Source organism: Lynx rufus, unplaced genomic scaffold (assembly GCF_022079265.1).
Source record: "Lynx rufus isolate CCGP_SWC_20201006 ecotype Redwood Valley unplaced genomic scaffold, mLynRuf1.p SCAF_2, whole genome shotgun sequence".
In the NCBI taxonomy this organism is placed as follows: domain Eukaryota; kingdom Metazoa; phylum Chordata; class Mammalia; order Carnivora; family Felidae; genus Lynx; species Lynx rufus.
In genome coordinates, this window is record NW_025814834.1 from 44549997 (window position 1) to 44577077 (window position 27081).

Sequence of the window (27081 nt, forward strand, 5' to 3'; positions counted from 1 at the left end):
AATAGGAAGGAAAGAGAAGACCATAAATTCAGAATTATTTGGGGACTCTAAACACTCAAATACATTTCTTAAGATGTAAAAGATAATAGCAGATTTTAAATAATGGTTGAGTATAAATTGAAAGAAATAAAATTAATGATTATATGGAGTCTGGTAAGGAACCTTTTAGCTTTTTGTGTTTTGTAGCATTGCTCCAGAGATTTTTGTGACCTTTAAGTGCTGTGCACAGTGCTTTGCACTTGCGTTTGGTAGGTATACATTGACTTTCTTTGAGCTAAAATTCTATCTCCCAGATAAAACCAAGACTTGAAGCCAGGCCTGTGTTTCTGTATGCAGCAGGTAGTACTTAAACTATTACATAAGACATGCCAGTCTGGCAGCATTGTGTTTAACCTTGAACTGGCATTTGGGTACTGGTCTTATTATGGAATTCAGGGTTATTCTGGATCTAAAGAAATTAGTCCTTAAATCTTTGATAATTCAACTTTATTTTTTTGGAATTTTTTAAGTTCAAAAAAATTTTAAAAATGGTGCTTCATGATAAGTATAGTTCAGATTTTAAAAGTCTATATGAAATCCCTATTTAGAAAATACCCCTAAATAAGCAATATGCTAGTATCTGTCACTTCAGTTTAATTTTTACAAAGTTGATTTTAATGACCACTTGTCTGCACTTTGGGATCACTTAGAGGAGCTCCAAACAAAATACCTATGCCTGTGTCCGACCTCCAGCGTTTGATTTAATTGTTCTTGGCTGTGAGCTGGGCTTTGGAATGTTTACTAGGGTTTCCAGGTGATTCTAATGTTCAGACAAATTGTGGAATTACTGGGCTAGAATATTTTACTTGTGGTAAAACAAATTCAAAACCTGCTAGTCCAGGAATGTGAAGTGTGACCAATTTAAACAAATTAGTGGTTTCCCCCTTTTTGTTTTTTGTGGTATTGTTCAATTTAAGTGTAATATAAAAGAAAACATTCTGGAAAAGTTGGATTACAAATGTTTTTATAAATTAAGTCACCTGAATTTATAATTCAGGGGGCTCCACGAACTGTGAGGTCATGACCTGAACCGAAGTCAGACACTTAACCAACTGAGCCACTCGGGAGCCCTGTGGTTTTCTTTTTTTTACGTAAGAAAATAGATACGTGTTGGTAGATGCTAACTGTTCATACTCACACAGAGACAGTGTATTCTCTGAGCCAAATATACAGAGAAAGGAGGAAAAAAGCTAAAATTCTATGTACTACACAGGAGCCCAGCACCCTCCAGCTTCCAGCAGAGCTAAGGGAGCAGAAGGTTGTTCTTTTTTTCCTCCACAGAACACTGTGGTGTTGATTTCATAAAATTTTTAAGCAGGAAAGGATAAAAATGAATTTGGAACCAAAAGGGATAGGGATTCTGTACCCACTGTATTCTTCTCAAGGTATTTCCTCCTAAAGTAAGTTGAGAACCATAGTGCAAATCAGAAGGGGCTTCAAAAAACCAGAGCGACTGAACACAAGAGGTGGGGGAGGTGGGAAGATTGAAAGTTGCTTGTGGGGCCTGGAGAAAATTTAAAAAGGTTAGAATCCATTAGCGTTCCCTTAGTCATCTTCTCCTCATCCTTCTCTCTTTGCTCCAACTCCATCATCATCATCTTCATCCCCTTCATCAGCATGTCAAGAACCAAGTAGTACTGTAATGGATTTGGCCAAATATCTTTGATGAGCTCCCCTAAACTCCTCTGCACCTGCATCAGAATCATCAGTAAGCCAGAGAAAGAACTCTGTGAGTTCCTCATGCTCTCTCTTCCTGCTGGCTTTATTCTGCATTTAACTTGAACATTTTGTCACATCCTTTCTGGATTTCCATCTGATTTCAGTGTGCTTTGAAGATGGATTACCACTCTCATTTTGATGAAATTCTTTGGAGAGAACTTTATATTCAAAGTAAGGTTTTTTTTTTTATCACTATTCTGTAACGTGATTTAATATCTTCAAATTATGTCACTCTAACTCCTGTCCCATAATGCAGTGCAGATACTTGTGGATGAGTGACAAATGTTAACCCAAAGATGTGGGATTTGGGCAATCAATTCCAACCTCTTCTGGAAAAAATTGGTCAGTGGCATTTGTTATAGGTCTGTTGCACTTTCAAAACCTCATTGGCTTGTTCATTAAGTCTATTGCATTCTGTACTTCATTAATGCATTCAACTGCTCCTTGTGTTCTTTTTCTGCGGTCTCAAGGGCTCCATCGTGGTTAGGGTTGAGTTTCTTTTTACTGACTTTGGTGGGGGTGGGGATGGTGGAGGCAAAGGGTGAAGGCAGCAACTTGGTCTAGCTGCCTCTAGTAATATTTTAAAAACTGTCATCTGTACAAAACCATTACAAAACCAATGAAAATATTTACTTAAAAATATTTAAATAATACTTTTGACATGGAAACATAATCACAATAGAATTACAAAAAGAAAGCAAGATATAAAATAAACATAATAGGGGCGCCTGGGTGTTCAGTCACTTGAGCGTCTGACTTCAGCTCCAGTCATGATCTCATGGTTGGTGAGTTTGGACCCTAAGTCGGGCTCTGTGCTGACAGCTCAGAGCCTGGAACCTGCTTCAGATTTCTGTGTCTCCCTTGCTCTCTTCCCCTCCCCACTTGTGCTCTGTGTCTCTCTTTCTCAAAAATAAGTAAACGTTAAAAAAATAAAAACCTTAAAATGGGGTTAGAGAAGGTCAGTAAAGGGTGGGTTTAAGATGTTTGGATGAGTTAAGTGGGCATTTTGACAGCATGGCTTCTTTGGCATGTTTGTGATGTTTAATGGACATCCTTGCAGTTTAAGATGATACGTTTAAAATAAAATTCTCTCCTAATGATGACTTGAGTTCTGCCACTTGATGGGAAAATTAGAAGAACGTGTAGGATCTTATTTGGAATTGACATTCTATGGAATTGACATTCTCTATCATAATTTTATTTTTAATTTTGTTTTACTGGAAAGGAAAGATAATGCTCAGTTTTATTTTTAAAATTTATTTCTGTTATTTTTTTAGAAAGAGAACACAAGTGGGGAGGGGGCATGGGGAGGGAGGGAGAGAGGGAGGGAGAGAGAGAGAGAGAGAGAGAGAGAGAGAGAGAGAGAGAGAGAATCCCAAGCAGATTCTGTGCTCAGCACAGAGCCCAATGCAGGGTTCGATCCCACGACCCTGGAATCATGACCTGAGCCAAAACAAAGTTGGACACTCAACTGACTGAGCCACCCAGGTGCCCCAAGATAATGTCACTTTTAAATATTAAAAGTGTACAACTTACATTGTTGTAGGAAAACTAAATGTATACACACACAAAAAAATTGTTTCCAGTTTTTCCCTTCTGTAAATAATTGTGAACATCCTTATAAATCAAAATTTGATCATATGTGATTTCCCTAATACAAATGCTTGTGAAATTACTAGGCGTAAGGGTATGATCATTTTAAAGGTTGTGGAACTGTGCTTCCAGATTGCCTGCTGGGAAGGTAGTACCAATTTATAGATTTCACAGCAGTGTCTGAGAATGCTTATTGTATCTTTACCAAACTCTTTTTTTTAATTAATACTTTATTTTTTAGAGCAGTTTTAGGTTTATTAAAATATTGAGTAGAAAATTGACAAATGTGTGGCATGTCTCTACCATATAATCCTACAGACTAATTTCACTGCTGAAAACATTCCATGTGCTCTACGTATTCTTCCTTTTCTCCCTCCCCCAAACTCCTGGTAACCACTGATCTTTTACTGTCCCCATGGTTTGGCTTTTTCAGAATGTCCTGTAGTTGGAATAATACCATATATAGCCTTTTCAGATTGGCTTCCTTTGCTTAGCAGTATGTATTTAAAATTTCTGTATGTCTTATTGTGGAATGATTGATGATTTCTTTTCGTGGCTGAGTAGTATTCCATTGTATAGATATACCATAATTCGTTCATCCATTCACCTATTGGAGGACCTCTTGATTACTTCCGTATTTTGGCTATTCTGAGTAAAGCTACCATAAACATGCATGTGCAAGTTTGTGTGTGTGTGTGTGTGTGTGTGTGTGTGTGTGTGTGTGTGTGTGTAAGTTTTCACTTCATTTGGGTAAATACCAAGGAGTGTAGTTGCTGGATTATGTGGTAAGGTATGTTTAGTTTTGTAAGAAACTGCCAAATTGTCTTTCAAAGTAGCTGTACCGTTTTGTGTTCTTACCACAAAGAATGAGAGTTAAACCTTAAAAAAAAACCAAAAACATTTTTTTTTCTAATATCATTTAGAAGAGGCTAAAACAAAAGGAAATATGGTATTTATACATTGAGGCATGACTACCCACATTACTGTGTTCATTGTATTCTACATTTGTTTCAGGTTTAATTCATTCAAAAGGACGAATATCATACTGCAACATTTGGTAAGTTTGGACTCTGTTTTGCTGGCATTATTAGATTATGATGTGTAATATAAAATGTTCTTAGGGAAGTGGAAAATACTGGCAGATTTTGTTGACCTTTATGCCACATGGTTCCCAATTTTTTAAGACTTGTGTCAAGACTTGACACAACTTGTACGAGATGGTAGAAAGTTATGAGTAAGAGTGTGGTCTTTGGGCGCCTGGGTGGCTCAGTCGGTTAAGCGTCCGACTTCGGCTCAGGTCATGATCTCGCGGTTCGTGAGTTCAAGCCCTGCGTCGGGCTCTGTGCTGACAGCTGAGAGCCTGGAGCCTGTTTCAGATTCTGTGCCTCCCTCTCTCTCTTTGACCCTCCTCCGTTCATGCTCTGTCTCTCTCTGTCTCAAAAATAAATAAATGTTAAAAAAAAAAATTAAAAAAAAGAGTGTGGTCTTCAATTCAGGATGATTGGGTTTATTTTTTTTTTTAATTTTTAAATGTTTTTATTTTATTTTTGAGACAGAGAGAGACAGAGCATAAGCAGGGGAGGTCAGAGAGACAGGGAGACACAGAATCTGAAACAGGCTCCAGGCTCTGAGCTGTCAGCACAAAGCCTGATGCGGGGCTTGAACTCATGGGCTGTGAGATCATGAACTGAGCTGAAGTCAGACGCCCAACCGACTGAACCACCGAGGTGCCCCTGATTGGGTTCATTTTTATTTTTTGATGTTTATTTACTTTTGAGAGAGAGACAGACAGACAGAATCCAAAGCAGGCTCCAGGTTCAGAGCTGTCAGCACAGTGCCCGACCTCGGACTCGAACTCAAGAACTGCGAGATCATGACCTGAGCTGAAGTTGGACACTTAATTGAGCCACCCAGGTGCCCCAGAATGCTTAGGTTAAATAATGGGTCCACTACTTAATTTTGGGTAGATTATCTCATCTCTCTCAGCTTCCTTTTAGATGTTATAGAATGAAGATAATACTATCCATCTTAGAGTGCTTATGAATGGTAAATAATTCACTTAAAAATTAGCACTAGTGCTTGGTGTGTAATTATTTTATACTTGTTAGCTACTATCGTTCAAATAACATTCTTCCAAGGCTTAGATGTTTTTAGTTTATCATTTTGCAAAGAAGAAATAATTTTTATTAATTTTTGTGTCTGTCTGCTATGGATTGAACTTTATATATTAAAATCTAATCCCCAATGCAATGGTATTTGGAGGTGGGGCCTTTAGGAGATGATTAGGTAAGAAGGGTGGTGTTTTCATGAATGGGCTCAGTGCTCCTATAAGAGAGACCCCAAAGGGCTTTCTCACCTCTTTTCCCTCATGAAGGAGTACACAGCAAGAAGACAGTCTTTTGTGAACTAGAAAGAGGGACTTCATGAGACTACATCTGCAGGTGCCTTGATCTTGGACCCCCCAGCCTCTAGAATTGTGAGAAGTGTTGTATAAGTCACCCAGTCTATGATACTTTTGTTATAGCAGCTCAAATGGACTAAAATACTCTTGTGTAGCCTGGCAAGTACCTTGTACATAAAAAACAAACAAACAAAAGGCCAAGTCACACTGATATAGCACTTATTGTATGCCAGGTGCTCTTCCAAGTACTTGATATGTATTTGCTCAGTTAATTCTCATTGTAGTTCTATAGAGTAGATACTGTGGATCTTTTAACTGTAATTCTGAAACCTCAAAACCAAAAGTTTGTGGTTAGTTTGTGATAAATGCATTTTGTGACAAAATCTGACCTGAATGTACTTGAAGCTCTTTTTTCTTTATCCTAATAGGTACGCATATTCATCGTTTGCTGCAGAAGTGTTAAAGCATTTTACTGCAGTGTACTGACCAGATTCTACTTGGGATGTTTTTTATAGCATTAATATGTATTGTGTTACCTTTCTAAAATCTAGAAAATTTTCTGAATTTTGAAACATATCTGGACCCAAGGGTTTTTGGTTAAGGGATTATATGGCTTTATCCCTATTTAATGGATCAGAAATTGAAGGACAGAGAGGCTATGTAATATGCCTCACTGTCACCCAGCTAGTAAATAGGAGGTGGAATTTTAATCCAGTCGGTCTGGCTCCATAGACTTTCCTATTGCACTTTACAGCCTGAGGCAGAGTGGGCATTAAGTAACTATTGCAGAATCTGTTTCAGGTAAGCCTAAATGGAGATGGGCAAATTAAGACTGGAATATCTCATCCTACCCTTAATTATTTTAGTCAGCATATATACATGGGAGCTGAGGAGTTTCTAGGAATAAGAACTTAATATTACAGATTCATATTTATACACATGCACCCAGGTAGAATAGAAAGACATGACAGAATCCAGATCACCTGGACTATAGTGACCTGAGGCATAAACCACATTGTGAGAAGGAAGATAAACTGAACTTTTAGCAGGGCTTGAAGACTGAATCATTCTTATCCCAGTGTTGGCTTTTACATGTGCTTCAGAGATCAGCTGTATTCCAAGGAGTCCTTCCGTAACCCTTCTAAGAAAGCCAATAGAGCAAGAGCCCTTTTTATTTCATAATGGAGTGATGAAAGCATGCAACTGATGGCAGTACTATTGGCAGAGTTATGAGAAGTGGATAGGACTGATTTATGATAACAGTATGACATTCTTACCCTTCAAAGATTGTGGATGAAGACCTGAACCTGGAAAGGGGGGCAAGGTTTATCAAGCTAATGCAAGCAAGTAGAACCTATTAATGAGGTTTCATTTGTATCCATAGGCTGATGTGGACATATTTTTGCAAAACTATTCATGGAAAGTTTCTTTCTTTCTCCATGATATTCTATTAAAAAAATTTTTTTTAATGTTTATTTATATATGAGAGATAGAGACAGAGTGTGAACAAGGGTAGGGCAGAGAGCGAGGGAGACAGAATCTGAAGCAAGCTCCAGGCTCTGAGCTGTCAGCACAGAGCCCGACGTGGGGCTTGAACCCACGAACTGTGAGATCATGACTTGAGCTGAAGTCAGATGCTTAACTGACTGAGCCACCCAGGCGCCCCTCCATAATGTTATATTTTAAACTCTTACACAGCATTTAATGTGCAAAAGCTCATTTCTTCCATATAAATTCGATCTCAACACGGAGAAAACTGTGGTCTTATTTCTGAAAGTAGTTCTTTCCCATATGAAGGTTCACTGGATGGGCTGCATGAAATGACACTGTACTTATCGTTTTCACGACAGCAGTCAAGTCTTATTTTGTATATCTAGGTGATGATCTAGAATCTGTGTCAACCAATTTATAATCTACGGTTTTTGAACAGATACACATTAAGTGCTTGCTTTGTATGCAGTGAACTAAGTGCTTTGAGATACTATTATGAAAGACCATTCCTGACCTCAAGAAATGAATAGTCTAATAAAAAGGCCTAGAAATATTTACTAATATAAAAAGCTTCTGTACAACAAAAAAAACCCATCAACAAAACTAAAAGGCAACTGATGGAATGGGAGAAAATGTTTGCAAATGACATATCAGATAAAGGGTTAGTATCCAAAATCTATAAAGAACTTACTAAGCTCAACACCTGAAAAACAAATAATCCAGTGAAGAAATGGACAGATGACATGAATAGACACTTCTCCAAAGAAGACATCCAGATGGCCAACCGACACGTGAAAAAATGCTCAACATCACTCATCATCAGGGAAATACAGATCAAAACTACCATGAGACACCACCTCATACCTGTCAGAATGGCTAAAATTAACAATTCAGGAAACAACAGATGTTGGTGAGGATGCCGAGAAAGGCGAACACTTTTGCACTGCTGGTGGGAATGCAAACTGGTGCAGCCGTTCTGGAAAACAGTGTGGAGGTTCCTCAAACAATTAAAAATAGAACTACCCTATGACCCAGCAATTGCAGTACTAGGTATTTATCCAAAGGATACACAGGAGTGCTGATTCGAAGGGACACGTGCACCCCAATGTTCATAGTAGTGCTATCAACAATAGCCAAATTATGGAGAGGCCAAATATACACAATGGGTTACTACTTGGTAATGAAAAAGAATGAAATTTTGCCTATTACAGCAACATGGATGAAACTAGAGTGTATTATGCTAAGTGAAATAAGTCAAAGATGTATAATTTCACTCATGGAATTTGAGAAATTCAACAGATTAACATAGGAGAAGGGAGGGAAAAATAAGATAAAAACAGGGAGGCAAACCATAAGAGACTCTTAAATACAGAGAACTGAGTATTGTTGGAGGGGAGGTAGGTGGGATGGGTTAAATAGGTGCTCGGCCCTAAGGAGGGCACTTTTTGGGATGAGCACTGGGTGTCCTATGTAAGAGGTGAATCACTGGGTTCTACTCCTGAAGCCAAGACTTCACTTTATGTTAACTAACTTTAATTTAAATTAAAAAAAGGATATTTAACAAAGTGTGGTAAAAAGACCAAATAAATTAAAGGTGTGAACAAAGGTGGGATAGAGTGATACTGACTTTATAACCAATGAAAGCTTACTGGAGGAAAATCATTTGATCTGGGCCTTGAAGAACAATTATGGTTTCAACATGTGGAGATGGGAATAAGTGGATGTTCATATAGTAATCCTAAAGTGATTCTATTATCTCCATTTTACAAAGGCAGAAACTGAGGCTTTGAGAATAACTTGCTTGAGGGTGTACAGTAGTGAGTGGCTAAACTAATGTTTGTATCTGTATGACTCTAAAATCTGGTTTCTTTCTGTTACACAATATGCTTGTTCTATGTGGCAAGAATGGTGTGATGGGAGAATAGAGGTTACGTTTAGGGCTTTCTGAGTATCTGTGTTATAAGGAGTGCTATGTGGTGGTGGGCCCATTTTACCCGGGATCCAATGTAGAGACTTGAAGGCCATGCCAAGTAACTTGGATGTTTTTGAAGGTAACAGGGAGTCATTGACCATTTTTGAATGGCAGGAACAAGATTAAAATTATGTTTTAGCAAAATTTTCTCTGGTGGCAGTGTGAAGTGTAGACAGACCACCAGGCAAAGGTTCTGGAAATCTGCCAGAGAGGAAGATTGTAACATGGCTTACAGCAATGGGAATAGAATGGAATGGAAGAGAGAGTTGTTTTAGAAATAGATTTTCCAGTACTTGGTAACTGCCTCACATTGTTGGCAGAGAGGGGAAGAGAACAAGTCTGGTTGAGAAAAATGGTGATGCCTTAACCTGTTCTAGGGAACAGAGGAGGAGAGACAGATTTGTTGGGGAGAAATTTGTTGGTAAATTTGGTTTTTTACCAAGTTGAGCGTAGGGCACCATGCACTTCTGTAATTTTAGCAGGCATTTGGAAATAGGGGCCCAGGCCTCTGGAGAAGTAAAGAAATGCAAGTTTGAGCCAGCTGCCTAAAGGTAATAATTGAAGATGGAAAGTAGCTTATCACAAAAAGGTGAGAGAATAGAACACAGCTAAAGACCATTTGAGAGGCTCTGAAATATTGTGGAGGAATTTACTGATCCAATTTGAAGTCAGGAAGGATTGAGTGAAGGTTGAATAATCAACATTTATTAAATGTTGTTAGATGCTAAGAACCTTACTTACATTGCTTCGGTGTCCTTTTTGGGTTACAGTAATTTAAATTTAATGGCATTCAACATTTGCTGGAAATAGGTGAAAATCTTAGGAGTAGGAAAGATACGTGTTTGGATAAAGACGAAAGTCAGATGTCAGAAAAAATCATGTTCGGCTAAAGGTAGGCTATTTTCCTGGGTGTGTCTGTGGGTTGCAACTCCATTCAATGGCAGTGGATGTTACATATAATGGCAGGTGTGGATATCCACAACGTGATGCTTGCCCTAGGCTTGTGTTATAGCAGAACTGCGTCACTAGAATGATGGATTATTCATCCAAGCTTTTTAAACATTTTTGAGATACCTATGTATCAGGTACTGGAAAGGTTCATTTCTCACAATGTTTATGACAACTCTAAAGTGTTTTCCAAAATGTAGCCTGCAAAGTACAAGTCCAAAGAAGTAAATATTCCATGAAAAAAATTTTTTAATGAGGTAAGAAAACTGCTCATTGTTTAAAAAATTTATATTTAATATTTGCATATTAAGGACTAAAATGTCTTATTGATATTTGTTTAAGTTTTTTTCCCCAGACTGATTTGACCATGGACCATTTATCTTTCCGCATAGCAGCATCAATCATCCTTTTGCACATTTTGGGAAATGTTGCTACTATGAATTTTGCCAGAATATTTCTATGTTCTAGCAAAGTAGACATCCTAAAGTTGTGTGTGGCTTAGGAGTTTTATTTTGGCCGACTTCATGCATTCAGTTCAGCACAAAGCTGTGTGTTGATGGTGTTTATACATTTCAGCAAGTTTCCTTCACGTTTCTCCTTGGAACAGATGTAAATAACGGGTCACCCAGGCCTTATGGAAGTAGAAAAAGTTCTGTGGAGTGAGTTAGAGTGGGTAGGATGATATCATTTGAAGAAGATGATTGGGAGAGTCTGTTTAGGGGTATAATGGTTAGAGCAATAGTTCTAGAATGAGGTAAACCTAGATTTGAATCTTGGTCCTGCCCCGAAGCTGTATGACTCTAGGCAAGTGATCTAACTTCCCTGGGCCTCAGTTTCCTTATCTGTGGAAAGGAGTTTCTGGTATATAACTCATTAGAGGTGTTTTCAGGATTAAGTGTTCAGTCAAATGTTTTACCATAGTGTCCATGGAAAACTTCTAAATGGTAAGTTAATAAGGAACAGCTTTTGCTGATTGCCTAAGAAAATATTTGAAAATAAAAGTAAATGTGAACCTGTTGTCTTTCCTGGATGTACAATAAAGATTTAATAAAGTTCTAATTTCCTTCCACCTTACATCTATTTTCCTCCTTTATCGTGGTTCTGGCTAGAAGCATTTCTTCTTTCCTTTCTCTGTTGTCCTTTATCCTTTATGTCCTTCCCCCTTCCCTGCCCAACTGTGGATTGTATGTGAATTCCATTTCCAACTCTAGTCTCTGTAATTTTTCCTAATATGGCAATTTTTCTTTATAGAAACCTTTTCTAGATTTTGTTAAAAATTTGTGATATTTTCGGAAAAGATATTTAATTTTTTCTGCAGAATTAACCTATACATCAATTATTCAAATACTGGAAGCTTTATCTCCTTTCGCTTGAATGATTTTGGTTAATGAACTAACAGTTGTTTTTAGGTTTTGAGAAGGCCATGAATTTTTCAGGTAAGAAAAAAATCCTATTTGTCCATTCATTTACGTCATTCTAATGGCATTACCAGGAGATTCTGTAATATTCTTTGCTCAAAGTCTGACCCTCTGTAAATGTCCTGAAAAGTACTTGGCCTACGTGCTTGGAGATCCATGCTTAAAAATATTCCTGCATCATTGAAATAGCAAAAATTGAAAATTACTCAGTGTTTACCAATAGGGGACTGATTAAATTGATATGTAAAAATGGACAGCTGTTAAAAATAAGTATGTAGCATGCATGTGGAATCAGCAAAACCCTGGGAAACTTTACAGGTTAATTGGCCTGTTATTTTCAACAAATTGTAAGGAAAAGAAAGGGATGAAGGGAGAACTTCTAGATTAAAAGACTTGAAAAATATATCCATTTAAAAAAATAGATGATGTTTTTGGATTTACACTTTGTGTTTACTGTACAAATCAGGATAGTTATATTTTGATACAGAGGAAGAGGGCTGTGATGGGGAGGGGGCAGGTGGAGGGCCAAGGGCTTTCGGGCTGACTGGACAGCATTGGGCTTGGGACTTGATTTTTACCCCAATTACAAGCTAATAGTTAGTCTTTACTACATGGATGGTGGCAGAGGATATGAAACTCTTGTTAGTGGCACTTCAAACAGCCTTGAGCTTGATGTCTGTATTGGTTTTCCTTGCTCCCCAAGTTCCACGGGGTGACATAGAAGGCCCAGAAGAATGCCTGCATGTGCAGTGGGTTGCATTACAGAACAATAAAATTGAATTTGGGGAACCTGCTGGTTTGTAGCAAGCTGTAAGCAAGCCTGCTCTCCTGTCCCAGAGGGAGACATTACCCTTTCTTTAAAGTTGCTCACAGCAAATACAACCCTGAAAATGACCAGGCAAAGAGAATGGTCAGGCCCTTGGGTTCACGACCCAAGCATTAAACTGCAAGGAAACCCCAGGGCCCATGGCAGATAGCGTCTTCTAACAGCCAAATTGGAAATATGGTCATGGCAGACATAAATAGTTAAGATGAGGTCATACAGGAGGAGAGATAACTGGATCAATCCAAAATGACTCTTGTCCTTATATAGGGAAAATTTGGAGACAAGTATCCTGGGAGAAGTGATGTGAAGATTGTAATTAGGCTGCTTCAAACCAAGAACTATCAGAAGCTAAGAGAGAGAGGCCCGGAACAGATCCTTCCCCTAGCCACCTTTAGGGGGAGTGTGGTCCTCCCGCTGACACCTCCATCTTGGGCTTCTAGCCTCCAGAACTCTGAGACAGTAACTTTCTGTTGTTTAAGCCACTTAGCTTGTGGTACTTTGAGTTGACAGCCCTAGCAAATGAATGCATTTCCCATGGTACATTTGTCAAAATTAAGAACATTGGTATGTTACTATTAACTTTAAACTTCATTTGGATTTCATGTGTTTCCATTAGTTTTCTGTTCCAGGATACCATATTGCATTTCCTTGTCATGTCTCTTTAGTCTCTTCTGGTCTGTGACAGTTTCTGCATCTTATTTTTTTGTGACCTTAAAAGTTTGGAGGAGTATTGGCGTGGTAGCCTGTAGAATATCCCTTAATCTAGGCTTGGGTCTAGTGTTTTTTGTTTTTAATAAGTAAACTGCAGTTAAAATGTTTTTGGAGAGAATAACACAAAAGAAAAGCGCCCTTTTCAACACATTGTAACAGAGTATCTGTGGGTTTTGATGTAGGCATCAGGGATACATGACATTCACACTACATAGCTGGTGATGCTGACCTTTATTACTTGGTTAAAGTGGTGTTTGTTTGGTTTCTCCCCTCTAAAGTTACCATTATCCCCTTGTCACATTCTGTTCTTTAGAAGCAAGTTAGTAAATTCAGCCCACACTCAGAAGGTGAGGCGACTAAGCTCTGCCTGCTGGAAGGGAGATTTTTACGTGTATTATTTAGGAATCTTCTGTAGGAAAGAAGAGCCATTCTCCATTTCCTTATTCAGTTATTGATACCTGTGTGGGCTCATTGATCCTTACTCTTTGGGTTATAATCTAATATCACATTGTGTTACTCAAATTATTCTAGCTTTGGCTATGAGGAATTCCTTCATTCTGGATCTTGTGTCCTTTTGATATGATCCTATTTTTTTTAATGCTTCCCTACTTTTTCATGCCAGAGGTTTGCTCTGGGCTCCTCGTGTTTTCCTTCTTGCAGCTCTGGAATCAGCCATTTCTCCAAGAAGCCCTGGTTGGAGCTCTGTATCAGAGAATTGCATTTAGAAATCAAGATCTGACCTCTGGGAGTGCTTTTTGATACTGGGGAATGATGGCTTTCTCCAGGGGGAGAGAGCTAGGGTAATGTATGTATGTATAGCAGATTGCACACACACTGTATACTAACCCTGTTATTAATGTATTAATGTAATAACCCTGTTATTAATGTAGTTACACTATAACTAATGTATGTATACGTGTCTGTAGTTGTATCTCTATTCTGTGTGTGTGTATACACACACACACACACACATATATATATATATATATATATATATATATATATATATAAGCTAAGCAGGAGATCATTCTGATGGCATCTCTGACTTTAATCCAGAGCCACAGGGCAGGGTTCATTGTAGAAGCTTCCCTTCTTGTTTATCTATAACTTTCCTCTGTTACTAATTTCACCCTAGTATGCATGCAAAGCAGTTTCAGAATTGTTAACCATCCCCATGAAAAACAAATTTACCAACGAGAGCACAGTGTTGATAGACAGTCCTTTTGTATTTATCTTTACATTTTCTAATCAGATGACTGTTTTCCAAAGTTACTTGGGTCAGCTCCCCTGAAGTCACCACCATGATTACGTCAGTGATGCTATGTCATACATGTGTAATTTAATTAGATTTGTCACAGTCTGCATTCCATTTTGGAATCCTGTGACATCTTAGCTGTCTTTTTTTTTTTTTAAGCATAGTTTGTATACATTGAAGTTTACTTTTTGTGAGGTACATTTCTGTGCATTTTGACAAATGCGTAAATCATGCATCCAGCACCCCACAACCATACAGAGCAGTTCCATCACCTAAAACTTCCCCTGTGCTTTCCCTTAGTAGTCGGCCTCTGCTACCCCCAACCACTGATGTGTGTTATGCCCCCATTGTTGTGTCCTTTACAGAATGTCTTATGAATGGAATGATACAATATATAGGCTTTGGGGTTTGGATCCTTTCACTCGGTGAAATGCATCTAAGATTCATCTATGTTGCATGAATTGATGACTTGGTCCTTTTTATCACTGGTATTCCATTTTGGATATGCCAGTGTGTCCATTTCCCTGTTGAAGAGCATTTTGGTTGCTTCCAGTTTTTGTCAGTTATGAGTGAGGCTGCTAAACATTTGTGTACAGGTTTTTGTGTGAACATAAGTTTTTAATTCACTTGGATAAATACACAAGGGTGCAACAGCTGGGTTGTATGGTAAGCCTATGTGTAACTTTATAAGTATTTGCCAAATTGTCTCCCAAAGTCATTGTACCATTTTGTATTCTCACCAGCAGAGTGAGAGTGCCTGTTGTTCTGTACCTTTGGCAGCATGTTATTGTCTGTGTTTGGATTTCAGCCATTTTGATGTGTGTAGTGCTATCTCATTGCGTTTTGTTTTTTTTTTTAAGTTTGTTTATTTGAGAGAGAGTGTGAGTGAATGAGTGCATGGGAGGGGCAGAGAGGGAGGGAGAAAGAATCCCAAGCAGGCTCCCAGTCTCGAGCCTGATGTGGGGCTCGAACCCCCAAACCGTGAGCTCATGACTCCAGCCAAAATTAAGAGTTGGTTGCCCACCTGACTGAGCCACCCAGGCACCCCCTCCTTGTGGTTTTAATTTGCATTTTCCTAATGATCTTCAGATGATTTTGAGCATTTCCTATGTTTGTTTGCCATCCACATATCTTTGGTGAAGAGCTTCAGGGTGTTGTTGCTGTTTTTTTCTCATTTTAATATTGGGTTTTTCTTACTGAGTTTTAAGAGTTTATATATTCTGGATGCAAGTCGTTTATCAGGTATGTGCTATTCAAATATTTTCTTCCAATTTCTGGCTTGTCTTCATTGTCTTAATAGTATCTTGTGCAGAATGGAAGTTTTTAATGGTGATGAAACTCAGTTTGTCAATGTTATCCCATTAAGCCTTAATGTTTGGAAGGTACTGTGAACCATGGTTTTAAGGGATGTGGCCCTCGCAAGTGTTCCTGTCCCTCCTCCAGGGATAGGCTGCTTTTTTTTCTCCCTTTCCTTTGCCCCTCATTTCTTTTCCTCAGTTGTGGTTGGTAAACACTGAAGTCTTTGGGAATGGTTTCGAGGTTCTTCCCCCATGAGATTAAGGCTTTTATTTTGTAAACCTCCATTTACTTCCCCCACTATAGTGAAGCTTCACCAGAACCCTGGGCTACAGACTTTGAAGTCCTTCCTCACTCCCCTGCAGATTTAGCCTTTTGTTTTGTATGAAAGATGAGGGAAAAGGATTTCTCTATAGCTGCTGTTTCCCTAGCCCAGCCAGCACCACACAGGAGAGCTTTCTCCAGTTTTCCCTGAGAGCTCCTGGTTGGATTCCAGGAGGAAAAGCCAGCCAGAGGAAACCCCTGCATGACTGTGACCTCCCCAGGAGCTTCATGCTGTCACATTTGCCCACATTTGGCCTCCAGCAGGTCATCAAAAATTCTAATTAATCTTCCTGAAAGGTTTTGCCTGAAGTAAGCAAATATTTTGGTCCTGTGTCTCCCTGAAGGCACCTGTCACTCTCCAGATTTTATTACAGCCATTTGCCCTGTGACCTCAGTTCTCTGAGCTTACCAGAAGCCATTAATTTGCAGTCTGTTCAGCCTTTTTTCTTGTTAATAAGGTTAGGATGAGCATCTTTTCAGCTCTCAACATCTCTGAGCTGAAACCAAATAATAATAAAGTTTTGAAGGATTGCTTCCATATTGGGTGATAATTTATATAAACTACTCAGTGAAAACCATGACATTTTTTTTGGCTGACAAATTTGACTTGGGTTCAAACAGAAATTTGGTTAGTATGGAGATCTCGAGATGAAAGTTTATTAATACTTGCATTTAACATGCTTGTATGATAGGAAAACTTTTGTCTGTATTTTAAGATTTAAAATGATGCGGTTATCTGAAAAGTATAGCTGTTTTAATCTGTCATCTGTCCTGTCATATGAGTAAGGGTTTAATCAAGGAGGTAGAACCACTATGGGTATTTAAGGGGAGCAGAATATGCCATTCCTTAAATATGCAGCTTTGGCATGTGAATTATTTTGAGCTGAAGGCAGTCAAGACCCAGCAGATTTGGGAAAAGCTTTTTACCTCCCTCTCAAATGCCTGAAAGAAATTGGAAAGGAGCCTCAGACCCTATTTCTTTTCTTAGCTCAGGATGGTATATGAACCTCAGTTGCCTTGCTGCTTTTGAGTCTCACACCATGGTGGTCCCCCTTACTTAAGAAATGAAAATTTTCTCCAGTTAATCTGTCTTTATTACAGTGGGGGAGGAGTTTAGCCAAGAACCTGGAAGGGTAGGGGGAAAATTATGTTTTCTCCCCTACAGTATTATGGAATAAAAGATTTAGTATGGGAATAAGATCTTCCACAATACCGACAGAAATTATGAGAGGGTCTAGAGAAGGAGTCGGAGGGTCAGAAAACTTACCATCTGTCCTACTCATCTACTAACACAAGTGGGTCAGTAGGAACTTGGACGAAAATCAGAGAAGCTAGGTACTTTAACCGCTAGAGTAGGTCTGCAAAGAAGGTGATAGGTGAAATCTGGGGAAGGCTGTGTCTGCTGGTGGACTTGGTGTCCTTTTTGGTCTGGTTTCTTTTGTGATTTTTGTGTATAATTTGCTTTTACCACAAATGCTTTTAGTATCAGTAAGGTAAGAAAATGAAAAAATACAGTTTCCTAACTCATATGTTTACTTAGCATCTTTTTTTTTCTTTTAGGGGATGAAAAAATAGATTTATTGCTATTTCCAAAAGTCAGAACTAGAGGAAGAGTAAATGTAACAGATGTTATAAGAACATAAGTACAAACAACTATTTTACAATAACACGTACTTGAAACACATTTTTGTACTGCAAACTATGAAAAATAACTCTCTTTAAATTATTTTAACATTTGCTCTTCCTTATATACAGTTGAATTTCCAGTGGGAGAACAAAGATGCTCACAGCTCTCTGGGCCTTGCTTTGTGAAAACCCTTCCTTAAAACTTTCTGGAATGCTCCATGAAACCAGTGTATGGTTTAGCAGGAAATAGGGGCTGTCATCAGTGCACACGTATATGCATGTTGTCCTATCTTCCCAACTCTCCCGCACATGTGGGATCATTACTGGGGTTCAGGGGACCCCATGGACAGTCAAATAAGAGCGCCCTCTGGAACAAAGCCTTTTAATGAAGTTCCCTTTTGGAGATGGCTTAATACCTTTTACACTTAATGTATTACTCTTATTAAAAAAATTTTTTTTGAATACTGGTTTGAATAGGTAGTAAATACATAAGGCACGGAATTCAAAAAGTTCAAAGGGATCATACATTAAAAAGTCTTCCCACCCCTCACTTCTATGTCCAATTTTCTTTCCTGGAGGCAACCATTTTAGCAATGTTTTCTGTATCTATTTAGAAATACATTCTGGGGCACCTGGGTGGCTCAGTCGGTTGAGCATCCGACTTCGGCTCAGGTCATGATCTCCCAGTCTGTGGGTTCGAGCCCCGCGTCAGGCTCTGTGCTGACAGCTCAGAGCCTGGAGCCTGCTTCGGATTCTGTGTCTCCCTCTCTCTCTGCCCCTCTCCTGCTCATGCTCTGTCTCTCTCTCTCTGTGAAAAATAAATAAACATTAAAAAAAAATAAAAAAAGAAATACATTCTGTGTGTAAAAATGTATGTGTCCATGTACAGAGTGGGTGGGCAGCATTGTAAACACACTGCCTGGTTGTTCCACAACAGTGTATGGAGAGGTAGCTGCCTCATTCTTTTTATTTTTTTAATGTTTATTTTTGAGAGAGGGAGACAGAGAATCCCAAGCAGGCTCTCCGCCATCTGCACAAAGCCGGATGTGGGGCTCCAACTCACAAGCTGTGAGATCATGACTCAAGCTGAAACCAAGAGTTGGACACTTAACTTACTGGGGCACATAGGTGCCCCTGCCTCATTCCGTTTAAAGCCTCTGTAGTATGCATTTTTGTAGGAATGGTTACAATTCTTTCAACCAGCCTCTCACTGGTAACATTTAGGTCATTTCTAATGTTTTGCCATTACTAATGACATTGCAGTGACTATTCTTGTGTATTCATTTTGCCCATATGTAAACATGTCTATAGGATAAACTTCTGGAACAAGGATTACTGTGTCGGTGTGTATGCTTTAAAAAAAATTTTTTTGGGGGGCGCCTGGGTGGCGCAGTCGGTTAAGCGTCCGACTTCAGCCAGGTCACGATCTCGCGGTCCGTGAGTTCGAGCCCCGCGTCGGGCTCTGGGCTGATGGCTCAGAGCCTGGAGCCTGCTTCCTATTCTGTGTCTCCCTCTCTCTCTGCCCCTCCCCCGTTCATGCTCTGTCTCTCTCTGTCCCAAAAATAAATAAACGTTGAAAAATTAAAAAAAAAAAATTTTTTTTTTTAATGTTTACTTTTGAGAGAGAGAGAGAGAGACAGAGCAGGAGCAGGGGAGAGGCAGAGAGAGGGAGTCACGGAATCCGAAGCAGGCTCCAGGCTCCAAGCTGTCAGCACAGAGCCCGATGCGGGGCTCGAACCCACAGATGGTGGACTGTGAAATCATGACCTGAGCCAAAGTCGGACGCCCAACTGAGCCACCCAGGTGCCCCCAGTGTATATGCTTTAAAAAATGGGTTGTCAGGTTATTTTTCCTAGGCTCTCCCAATAGTTTTTGCTCCTACAGTATATTTGTTTCCTCACCCTCTAGATATCACAGGATACCAAACTTCTTGCCAAGTTGGTTAAAAAAACATTTACTATAGTTATAGGTTCTAAGTTTTTTTTTTAATTTTTTAAAATGTTTATTTTTGAGAGAGCGCGTGTGCGCACGAGTGGGGGAGGGGCAGAGAGGGAGGGAGATACAGAATCTGAAGCAAGTTCCAGGCTCCAAGCTGTCCGCACAGAGCCCGATGCGGGACTTGAACCCACGAACTGAGAGATCATGACCCGAGCAGGAGTTGGATGCCCAACTGACTGAGCCATCCAGGCGCCCCTAATTTAATTTAATTACTTTAAGGGATGCTTGGGGAAATTTTTATTAGCTGTTATAAGGTCAATATGAATAATAGACTCTTTCCCATACACAAATAATAATTAAAAACTATTAAGTGGTTGCCTTTTAAAATGTTAAAAATAAATGAAATAAAAACAATTGGAATACATCCAATGAAAGGTGTGGAAAGTCTCTACTCAGGGAAATATAAAATTTTGAAATTTTAAATTATGTATAAAACACTCAATATTACAAAATTGTCAGTCCCACTAAATAGGTCTTTAAATTCACTGCCATAGTAGTCATACTCCCTGCAGAAGTTTGTTGTAGATATTGACAAGCTGACTCTAAAATCCATAAGAAAACACAAAAGATCAGAAAACAGTGTTGAAGGAAAACAATGTTGGAAGACATTGGTATGCTATCAACAATGATTAAAATAGTAATAAAAACAATGTGGTAATGAGACATTAAGAACCAATGTAATCATTGGTACAAAACAGACCCACATAGATATGGAAATAAGAATTACAATAAAAATGTTACTTCAGAGCAATGAAAAAAGGATGGTTTTATTGCTAAATGGCACTAGGTCATCTGGATAGCCATATAGGTGACTAGTCATGGAAAAATCCCTTTTATCAGTTTGCAGCTCAAACAAGTCATAATTTGGATGGCCTGCAAGAATGGACAGTTTGGGCCTGCCGTGACCACACATGGCATCATGTATTGGGAGTCCAATGGTATTCTCTCTCATATTTATTTATATATATATAATTTATTGTCAAGTTAGCTAACCAACAGAGTATACAGTGTGCTCTTGGCTTCGGGAGCAGATTCCCATGATTCATCACTTACATACAACACCCAGTGCTCTTCCCAACAAGTGCCCTCCTCAATGCCCATCACCCATTTTCTCCCCAACACACCCCCCCACCCTCCGCCTCCTCCATCAACCCTTAGTTCTCTGTATTTCAGAGTCTCTTATGGTTTGTAACTATTTTTTTTTCCTTCCCTTCCCCTATGGTCTTCTGTTAAGTTTCTCAAATTGCACATGAGTGAAAACATATGATATCTGTCTTTCTCTGACCTATTTCACTTAGCATAATACCCTCCAGTTCCATCCAGGTATTACTTGTTGCATTACTTGTTGCAAATGGCAGGATTTCATTCTTTCTCATTGCCAAGTAGTATTCCATTGTATAAATAAACCATGTCTTTATCCATTCACAAGTTGATGAACATTTGGACTTTTTCCATAATTTGGCAATTGTTGATAGCACTGCTATAAACATTGGGGTCCATGTACTCCTATGAATCAGCACTCCTGTATCTTTGGATAAATTCCTAGTAGTGCTATTGCTGGGTCATAGGGTAATTCTATTTTTAATTTTTTGAGGAACCTCCACACTGTTTTACAGTGGCTGCATCAGTTTGCATTCCCACCAACAGTGCAAGAGGGTTGCCCTTTCTCCACATCCTCACCAACATCTGTTGTTTCCTCAATTGTTAATTTTAGCCACTCTGACCAGTGTAAGGTGGTATCTCAGTGTGGTTTTGATTTGTACTTCCCTGATGATGAGTGACGTTGAGCTTCTTTTCATGTGTCTGTTAGCCGTCTGGATGTCTTCTTTGGAAAAGTGTCTGTTCGTGTCTCCTGTCCATTTCTTCACTAGATTATTTGTTTTTTTTGGGTGTTGAGTTAGGTAAGTTCTTTGTAGATTTTGGATACTTACCCTTTATCCAATTTAAGTTTTAATTGAAAAAATTCAGACTTTGTTTTTAATAGCCTTTTCCATAACCCTTGTAAGTGAATATACATTATTTTTATCTGATAATGAATTTTAATAAAAACTAAGCTGACATTAAATGTGCAGCATGATTTTATAAAGACTTAAGCACTGTGTAACATTTAATGCTATTAAATTATGGACTTCTGTGTTTTACTAGATTTCAGTTAAGAAGTGTGCATTTGCTTTTAATTAGCATTCTCTAGTTAAAATTTTCCAATTTAAGCTTTATATTGTACACAGTTCTCATGTGAAGGTTAAAGCATTGTTTTTAGTTAAAGTAATAAGTATGATTGTGCCATTAGTCCTAACAATTGTGTATAGCAGAGTCCTGGGAGATTGTTATGTTTCTTACAGGTGTTTATATTAGTACTATATATTACATGAGCAGTGAAATCTGATAATTAAGTTATAGCGTATGAGTTCCTAAGTAAGCATATAGGCCAGTTCATCACAGCCATATGACTTGTAAGTCTGTCATTTTATAATCTGGCCTCACCTGCTTAATCTGTTTACTTTCCTATCCCTCATTTCCTCAGTCAGCCTTTATTCACTCATATTTAACATCTTAATATTTCCTGGGCGCCTGGGTGGCTCAGTTGGTTAAGTGCCCTACTCTTGATTTCAGCCCAGGTCATGATCTCAAGGTTCGTGAGATAGAGCACTACATCTGGTCCTATGCTGACAGTGCACAGCCTGCTTGGGATTCTCTCTCCACCTTTCTCATTGTCCCTGTCCCTCCCCTTCTCACGCTCGCTCTCTCTCAAAATAAGTAAACATTAAAAAAAAAATCTTGATGTTTCCAAATATCCGTTGTTTGTTTTAGGATGTGTTATTCTCTAGGATTCTTGCACTCCTTTTTCTTGGCATGCATCAAAGCCCAGCTCAAATATCCCCTTTTCTATTTTTTTTCAAATTGTCAGTAGTTACTGTAGTCAGAATTATTTGCCCTCTTTATTCATCTTTGCTTTGCAAGCACCTAACATATTACTTGGTATATAGTAATAAATTAAGAGATTTGAGAGTATTTTGTAGTCCAAGTAATTCTAAGACTAGGTTCTGTTCTAAATCAGTTGACTGTTCCTTCAGAAACAAAAAAGATTTAATTACTATGTGTATACTTTGTATATACTATGTATATACTTTTGCTTTTGGTACGTATATTTTGCTTTTCTACAGAATTTAAAGAATTTTAGAGACCTTTGTCAGGGGCACCTGTGTGGCTCAGTTGGTTAAACCTCTGACTCTGTTTTCAGCTCAGGTCATGATCTCTTATGGGATCAAACCCTGTGTTGGTGGAGCCTGCTTGGGATTCTCCCTCTCACTCCCTCTCTGCCCCTCCCCTGCTCGTGTGCTGTTCTCAAAATAAATAAGCATTTAAAAGAGAAAAAGAAACTTTGTCAGATATACGTAGTAGTCCATTTGATTACTTACTGTTAACTTGTATGAAAGATTTGCATTTAATGTCCAGGCATACCTCGTGTCATTGTGCTTTGCAGATTTTTTTTTTTTTTTTTACAAATTGAAGGTTTGCGGCGACCCTGCATCAGCAGAGCAAATCTATTGGTGGTATTTTTCCAACAAATTTGCTCACTCTATGTCTGTGTGTCACATTTTGGTAATTCTCATGATATTTCAAATTTTTTCACTATTCTGATGAACAGTGATCTTGATGTTACTGTTGTAATTGTTTTGGTGGCGCCATGAATGCACCCACATAAGATGGTGAACTTAATAAATATTGTGTTTCTTCTGACTGCTCCACCAATCTGCTGTTCTTTCATGTCCCTCTCCTTAGGCATCCCTATTCCCTGAGACACAACAGCATTGAAATTAGGCCAATTAATAATTGTGCCTCCAAGTGTACAAATGAAAGGAAGAGTCAAATGTCTCTCACTTGAAATCAAAAGCCAAAAATGCTTAAGCTTAGTGAGGAGGGCACCTCAAAAGCCAAGACAGGTCAAAAGCTAGGCCTCTTGCACCAGTTAGCCAGGTTGTGAATGCAAAGGAAATGTTTTTGAAGGAAATGAAAAGTGTTACTCAAGTGAACACATGAATAAGAATGTGAAACATCCTTATTGCTGATAAGGAGAAAGCTTTAGTTGGGATAGAAGATCAGACCAGCTACATTTCCTAAGGTCAAACCTAATCCAGAATAAGGCCTTAACTGTTCAGTTCTATGAAGGCTGAGAGAGGTGAGGAAGCTACAGAAGAAAAGTTTGAAGGTAGCAGAAGTTAGTAATGGGGTTTAAAGAAGGCCATCTCGGGGCGCCTGGGTGGCTCAGTAGGTTAAGTGGCCAACTTCGGCTCAGGTCATGATCTCACGGTCAGTGAGTTCAAGCCCCGCGTCGGGCTCTGTGCTGACAGCTCAGTCTGGAGCCTGTCTCAGATTCTGTGTCTCCCTCTCTCTGACCCTCCCCTGTTCATGCTCTGTCTCGCTCTGTCTCAAAAATAAATAAACGTTAAAAAAAATTAAAAAAAAAATAAAGAAGGCCATCTCCATAATGTAAAGATGCAAGGTGAAGCAGCAAGTGCTGATGGCAAAGGGCAGCCAGTCATCCAGAAGGTCTAGCTAAGATAATGAAGGTGACTCTAATAAACAAGATCTTCAATATAGATGGAACAGTCTTCTGTTGGAAGGAGAGGTCATCTAAGACTTTGATAACTAGAAGTCAATGGCTGGCTTCAGAGCTTCAAAGGATAGGCTCACTTCCTTGTTAGGGGCTAATGCAGCCGTTGACTTTAAGTTGAAGCTAATACTCATTGATCATTCTGAAAATCCTGGGGCCCTTAAGAATCATGCTAAATCTACTCTGCTGTGCTTTATAAATGGAACAACAAAGCCTGGATGAAGCACAGCTGTTTACAACATGGTTTACTGAATACGCATACACACATTTACGTATATACATGTATACATGTGTATACACATATATATGTAAAATGTTTATTAATGTTTGTTTGCTTTTGGGAAAGCATAAGCAGGGGAGGGGCAGAGAGAGGGGAACAGGATCTGAAGCCCTGGTGAGCCCAATGTGGGGCTCGAACTCAAGAACCAAGATCATGATCTGACCTGAAGTTGGACACTCAACCGAGTGAGCCATTCAGGTGCCTCCTCAATATTTTAAGTCTATCGTTAAAACCTACTGCTCAGAAAAAAAGATGCCTTTCAATATACTGCTCATTGACAATGCACCTGGTTGCCCAAGAACTTTGATGGAGCTTGCTAACACAGCATCTATTCTGCATCCCTGGGTCAACGAGCAATTTTGAATTTTCAAGGCTTATTATTTAAGAAATACATTTTATAAGACTATAGCTGCCATAGAGAGTGAGTCCTTTGGATCTGGGCAAAGTAAATTGAAAACCTTCTGGAAGGGATTCACCACTCTAGATGCCATTAAGAACATCCGTGATTCTTGGGAAGAGGCTCAAAACTAGCAACATTCATAGGAGTTAGAAGAAGTTCATTCTAACCCTCATGGATGATTTTGATGGGTTCAAGACATCAGTGGAGGAAGTAACTGAAGATGTGGTGGAAACAACAAGAGACCTAGAATTAAAAGTGGAGCCTGAAGATGTGACTGAATTGCTCCCATTTCATGATCAAACTATGAAGAAGGAGTTGCTTTTTATGGATGAGCAAAGAAAATGGTTTCTTGAGATGGAATCTACTCTTGATGAAGATGCTGTGAAGATTGTTGGAATGACAACAAAGGATCTAAGACTGTTACATAAACATAGTAGATAAAGCAGCTCCTTGAGGTTTGAGAGGATTGACTCTAATTTTGAAAGCTCTGCTGTGGGTACACTGCTATCAAACAGCATTGCATGCTACAGAGAAATTGTGAAAGGAAGAGTCCTTCAATACAGCAAACTTGACTGTTGTCTTATTTTAAGAAATTGCCACAGCCTCCCCAACCTTCAGCAACTTCCACCCTGATCAGTCAGCAGCCATCAACATTGAGGCAAAACTCCACCAGCAAAGATTCTGACTCAAAGTGCAGATGATCATTAGTATTTACTAGCAAAATTCCTTTTTCCCCCCTTTGCACAGTGTCAGCTTTATTCAGTCATAAAGCAAGGTTGACATAATTATCAAGCATGTGTTTAACTTGGCTTCTATAGTGTGGCCTCTTCTCTCCCTTTAGTTGTGGAGTTTGTTCTGTCAGCCTTCAGGTTGATTTCTGGGGGTATTTAGGATGAACTGATAGTTATCTAGTTGTGTTCATGGGACACACATAACTGTTATATGCACTGGGGGAAAAATCATTTGAATTTATTGCAGTATTTGCTTTATTGTGGTGGTCTGGAGCTGAATCCACAGCACCTCTGAGGTATACCTGTATATCGTTTAATATTGGCTTGTGACAAAATCTTAATGAATTTCATCCTAGGCTTAATCTTTTTTTACACAGAGAAGGTCTATGCACATGGATGCAGCAGGAGAAGTACTACTGGAAAGAAGAGGTTGTGCAGGAGTGATAACACTAAACAGACCAAAGTTCCTAAATGCATTAAACCTTAATATGATTCGGCACATTTATCCACAACTAAAGGTTTGTGATTTCCTTAAATTATATGGATACTTTAAAAAATGTATCCTTAGGGACACCTGGGTGGCTCAGTCGGTTGAGTGGCCAACTTCAGCTCAGGTCATGATCTTGGGCCCCATGAGTTCGAGCCCGTGTCAGGCTCTGTGCTGACAGCTCAGAGCCTGGAGCCTGCTTTGGATTCTGTATCTCCCTCTTTCTCTGCCCTTCCCCAACTTGCTCTCTCTCCCTCTCCCTCTCCCTCTCCCTCTCCCTCTCCCTCTCCCTCTCCCTCTCCCTCTCCCTCTCCTCTCTGAAAAATAAACATTAAAAATAAATAAGAATGTATCCTAAAAGAACATTTCTGGGATTCTCTTCCATGGAATCTTTGGGATCAGTGCCCAAGCCCCACTGATTTCTTGTCTTCGTCCTTTCCCTATGTGATTATCTTGAAGCATCCCTAATGACGGGGACTTCATGACTTCCTGAGAGCTCCTTCCACTTTTCCATAGCTCTGAGTTTCTTCCTGTGTTTTGCCACTCTGCTTCTATGACCTTTTAACCAGTGATAATAGTTCTGCCTCTTGGGACAGGAGTATACAAATCTAACGTTCCATGTGACAGCATTTCGACACGATTCTTAGAGAAGACTATAAGCTTTTCTATTCTAAGTGAACTGCATGGTGCTGTGGAAAAGCATGACTTGTAGTTGGACTACTTTGTTTGAAACTTGGACTTCTGTTTATTAACTCTTCAGCTTGGGAGTGTTCATCTTTCTGTCCTTCATTTACCTCAGCCGTGAAATGGGGATTATAATATCTCACAGGATTATTGTGAAGTGAAATGGTGTACCTAATATGGTCAGCCACAAAGACTAATTCTCCCCTGGTTACAAGTTCCTTAATTTTTCATTTGATGAGTCTGTCTTCTATTTCCTTATGTCTGTTT

General features: G+C 39.1%; 1 protein-coding gene and 1 pseudogene across 5 annotated transcripts in view; one reads left to right on the plus strand and one right to left on the minus strand.

Annotated features, from left to right (window-relative positions):
* The window catches only part of HIBCH (3-hydroxyisobutyryl-CoA hydrolase), a 119754-nt gene that overhangs the window by 22003 nt on the left and 70670 nt on the right, over window positions 1-27081 (plus strand). For 3 of the 5 annotated variants that reach the window (XM_047085973.1, XM_047085969.1, XM_047085970.1), the window contains exons 2-3: window positions 4366-4408; window positions 26021-26161. The exons of 1 other annotated variant lie outside the window; for it this stretch is intronic. In XM_047085973.1, coding sequence (XP_046941929.1) covers window positions 4366-4408; window positions 26021-26161 — 184 coding nt within the window. The remainder of the gene's footprint in view (window positions 1-4365; window positions 4409-26020; window positions 26162-27081) is intronic. One more of the 5 variants, XM_047085971.1, reaches the window with a different exon arrangement.
* Window positions 1600-3768, minus strand: LOC124515631 (protein SET-like; annotated as a pseudogene).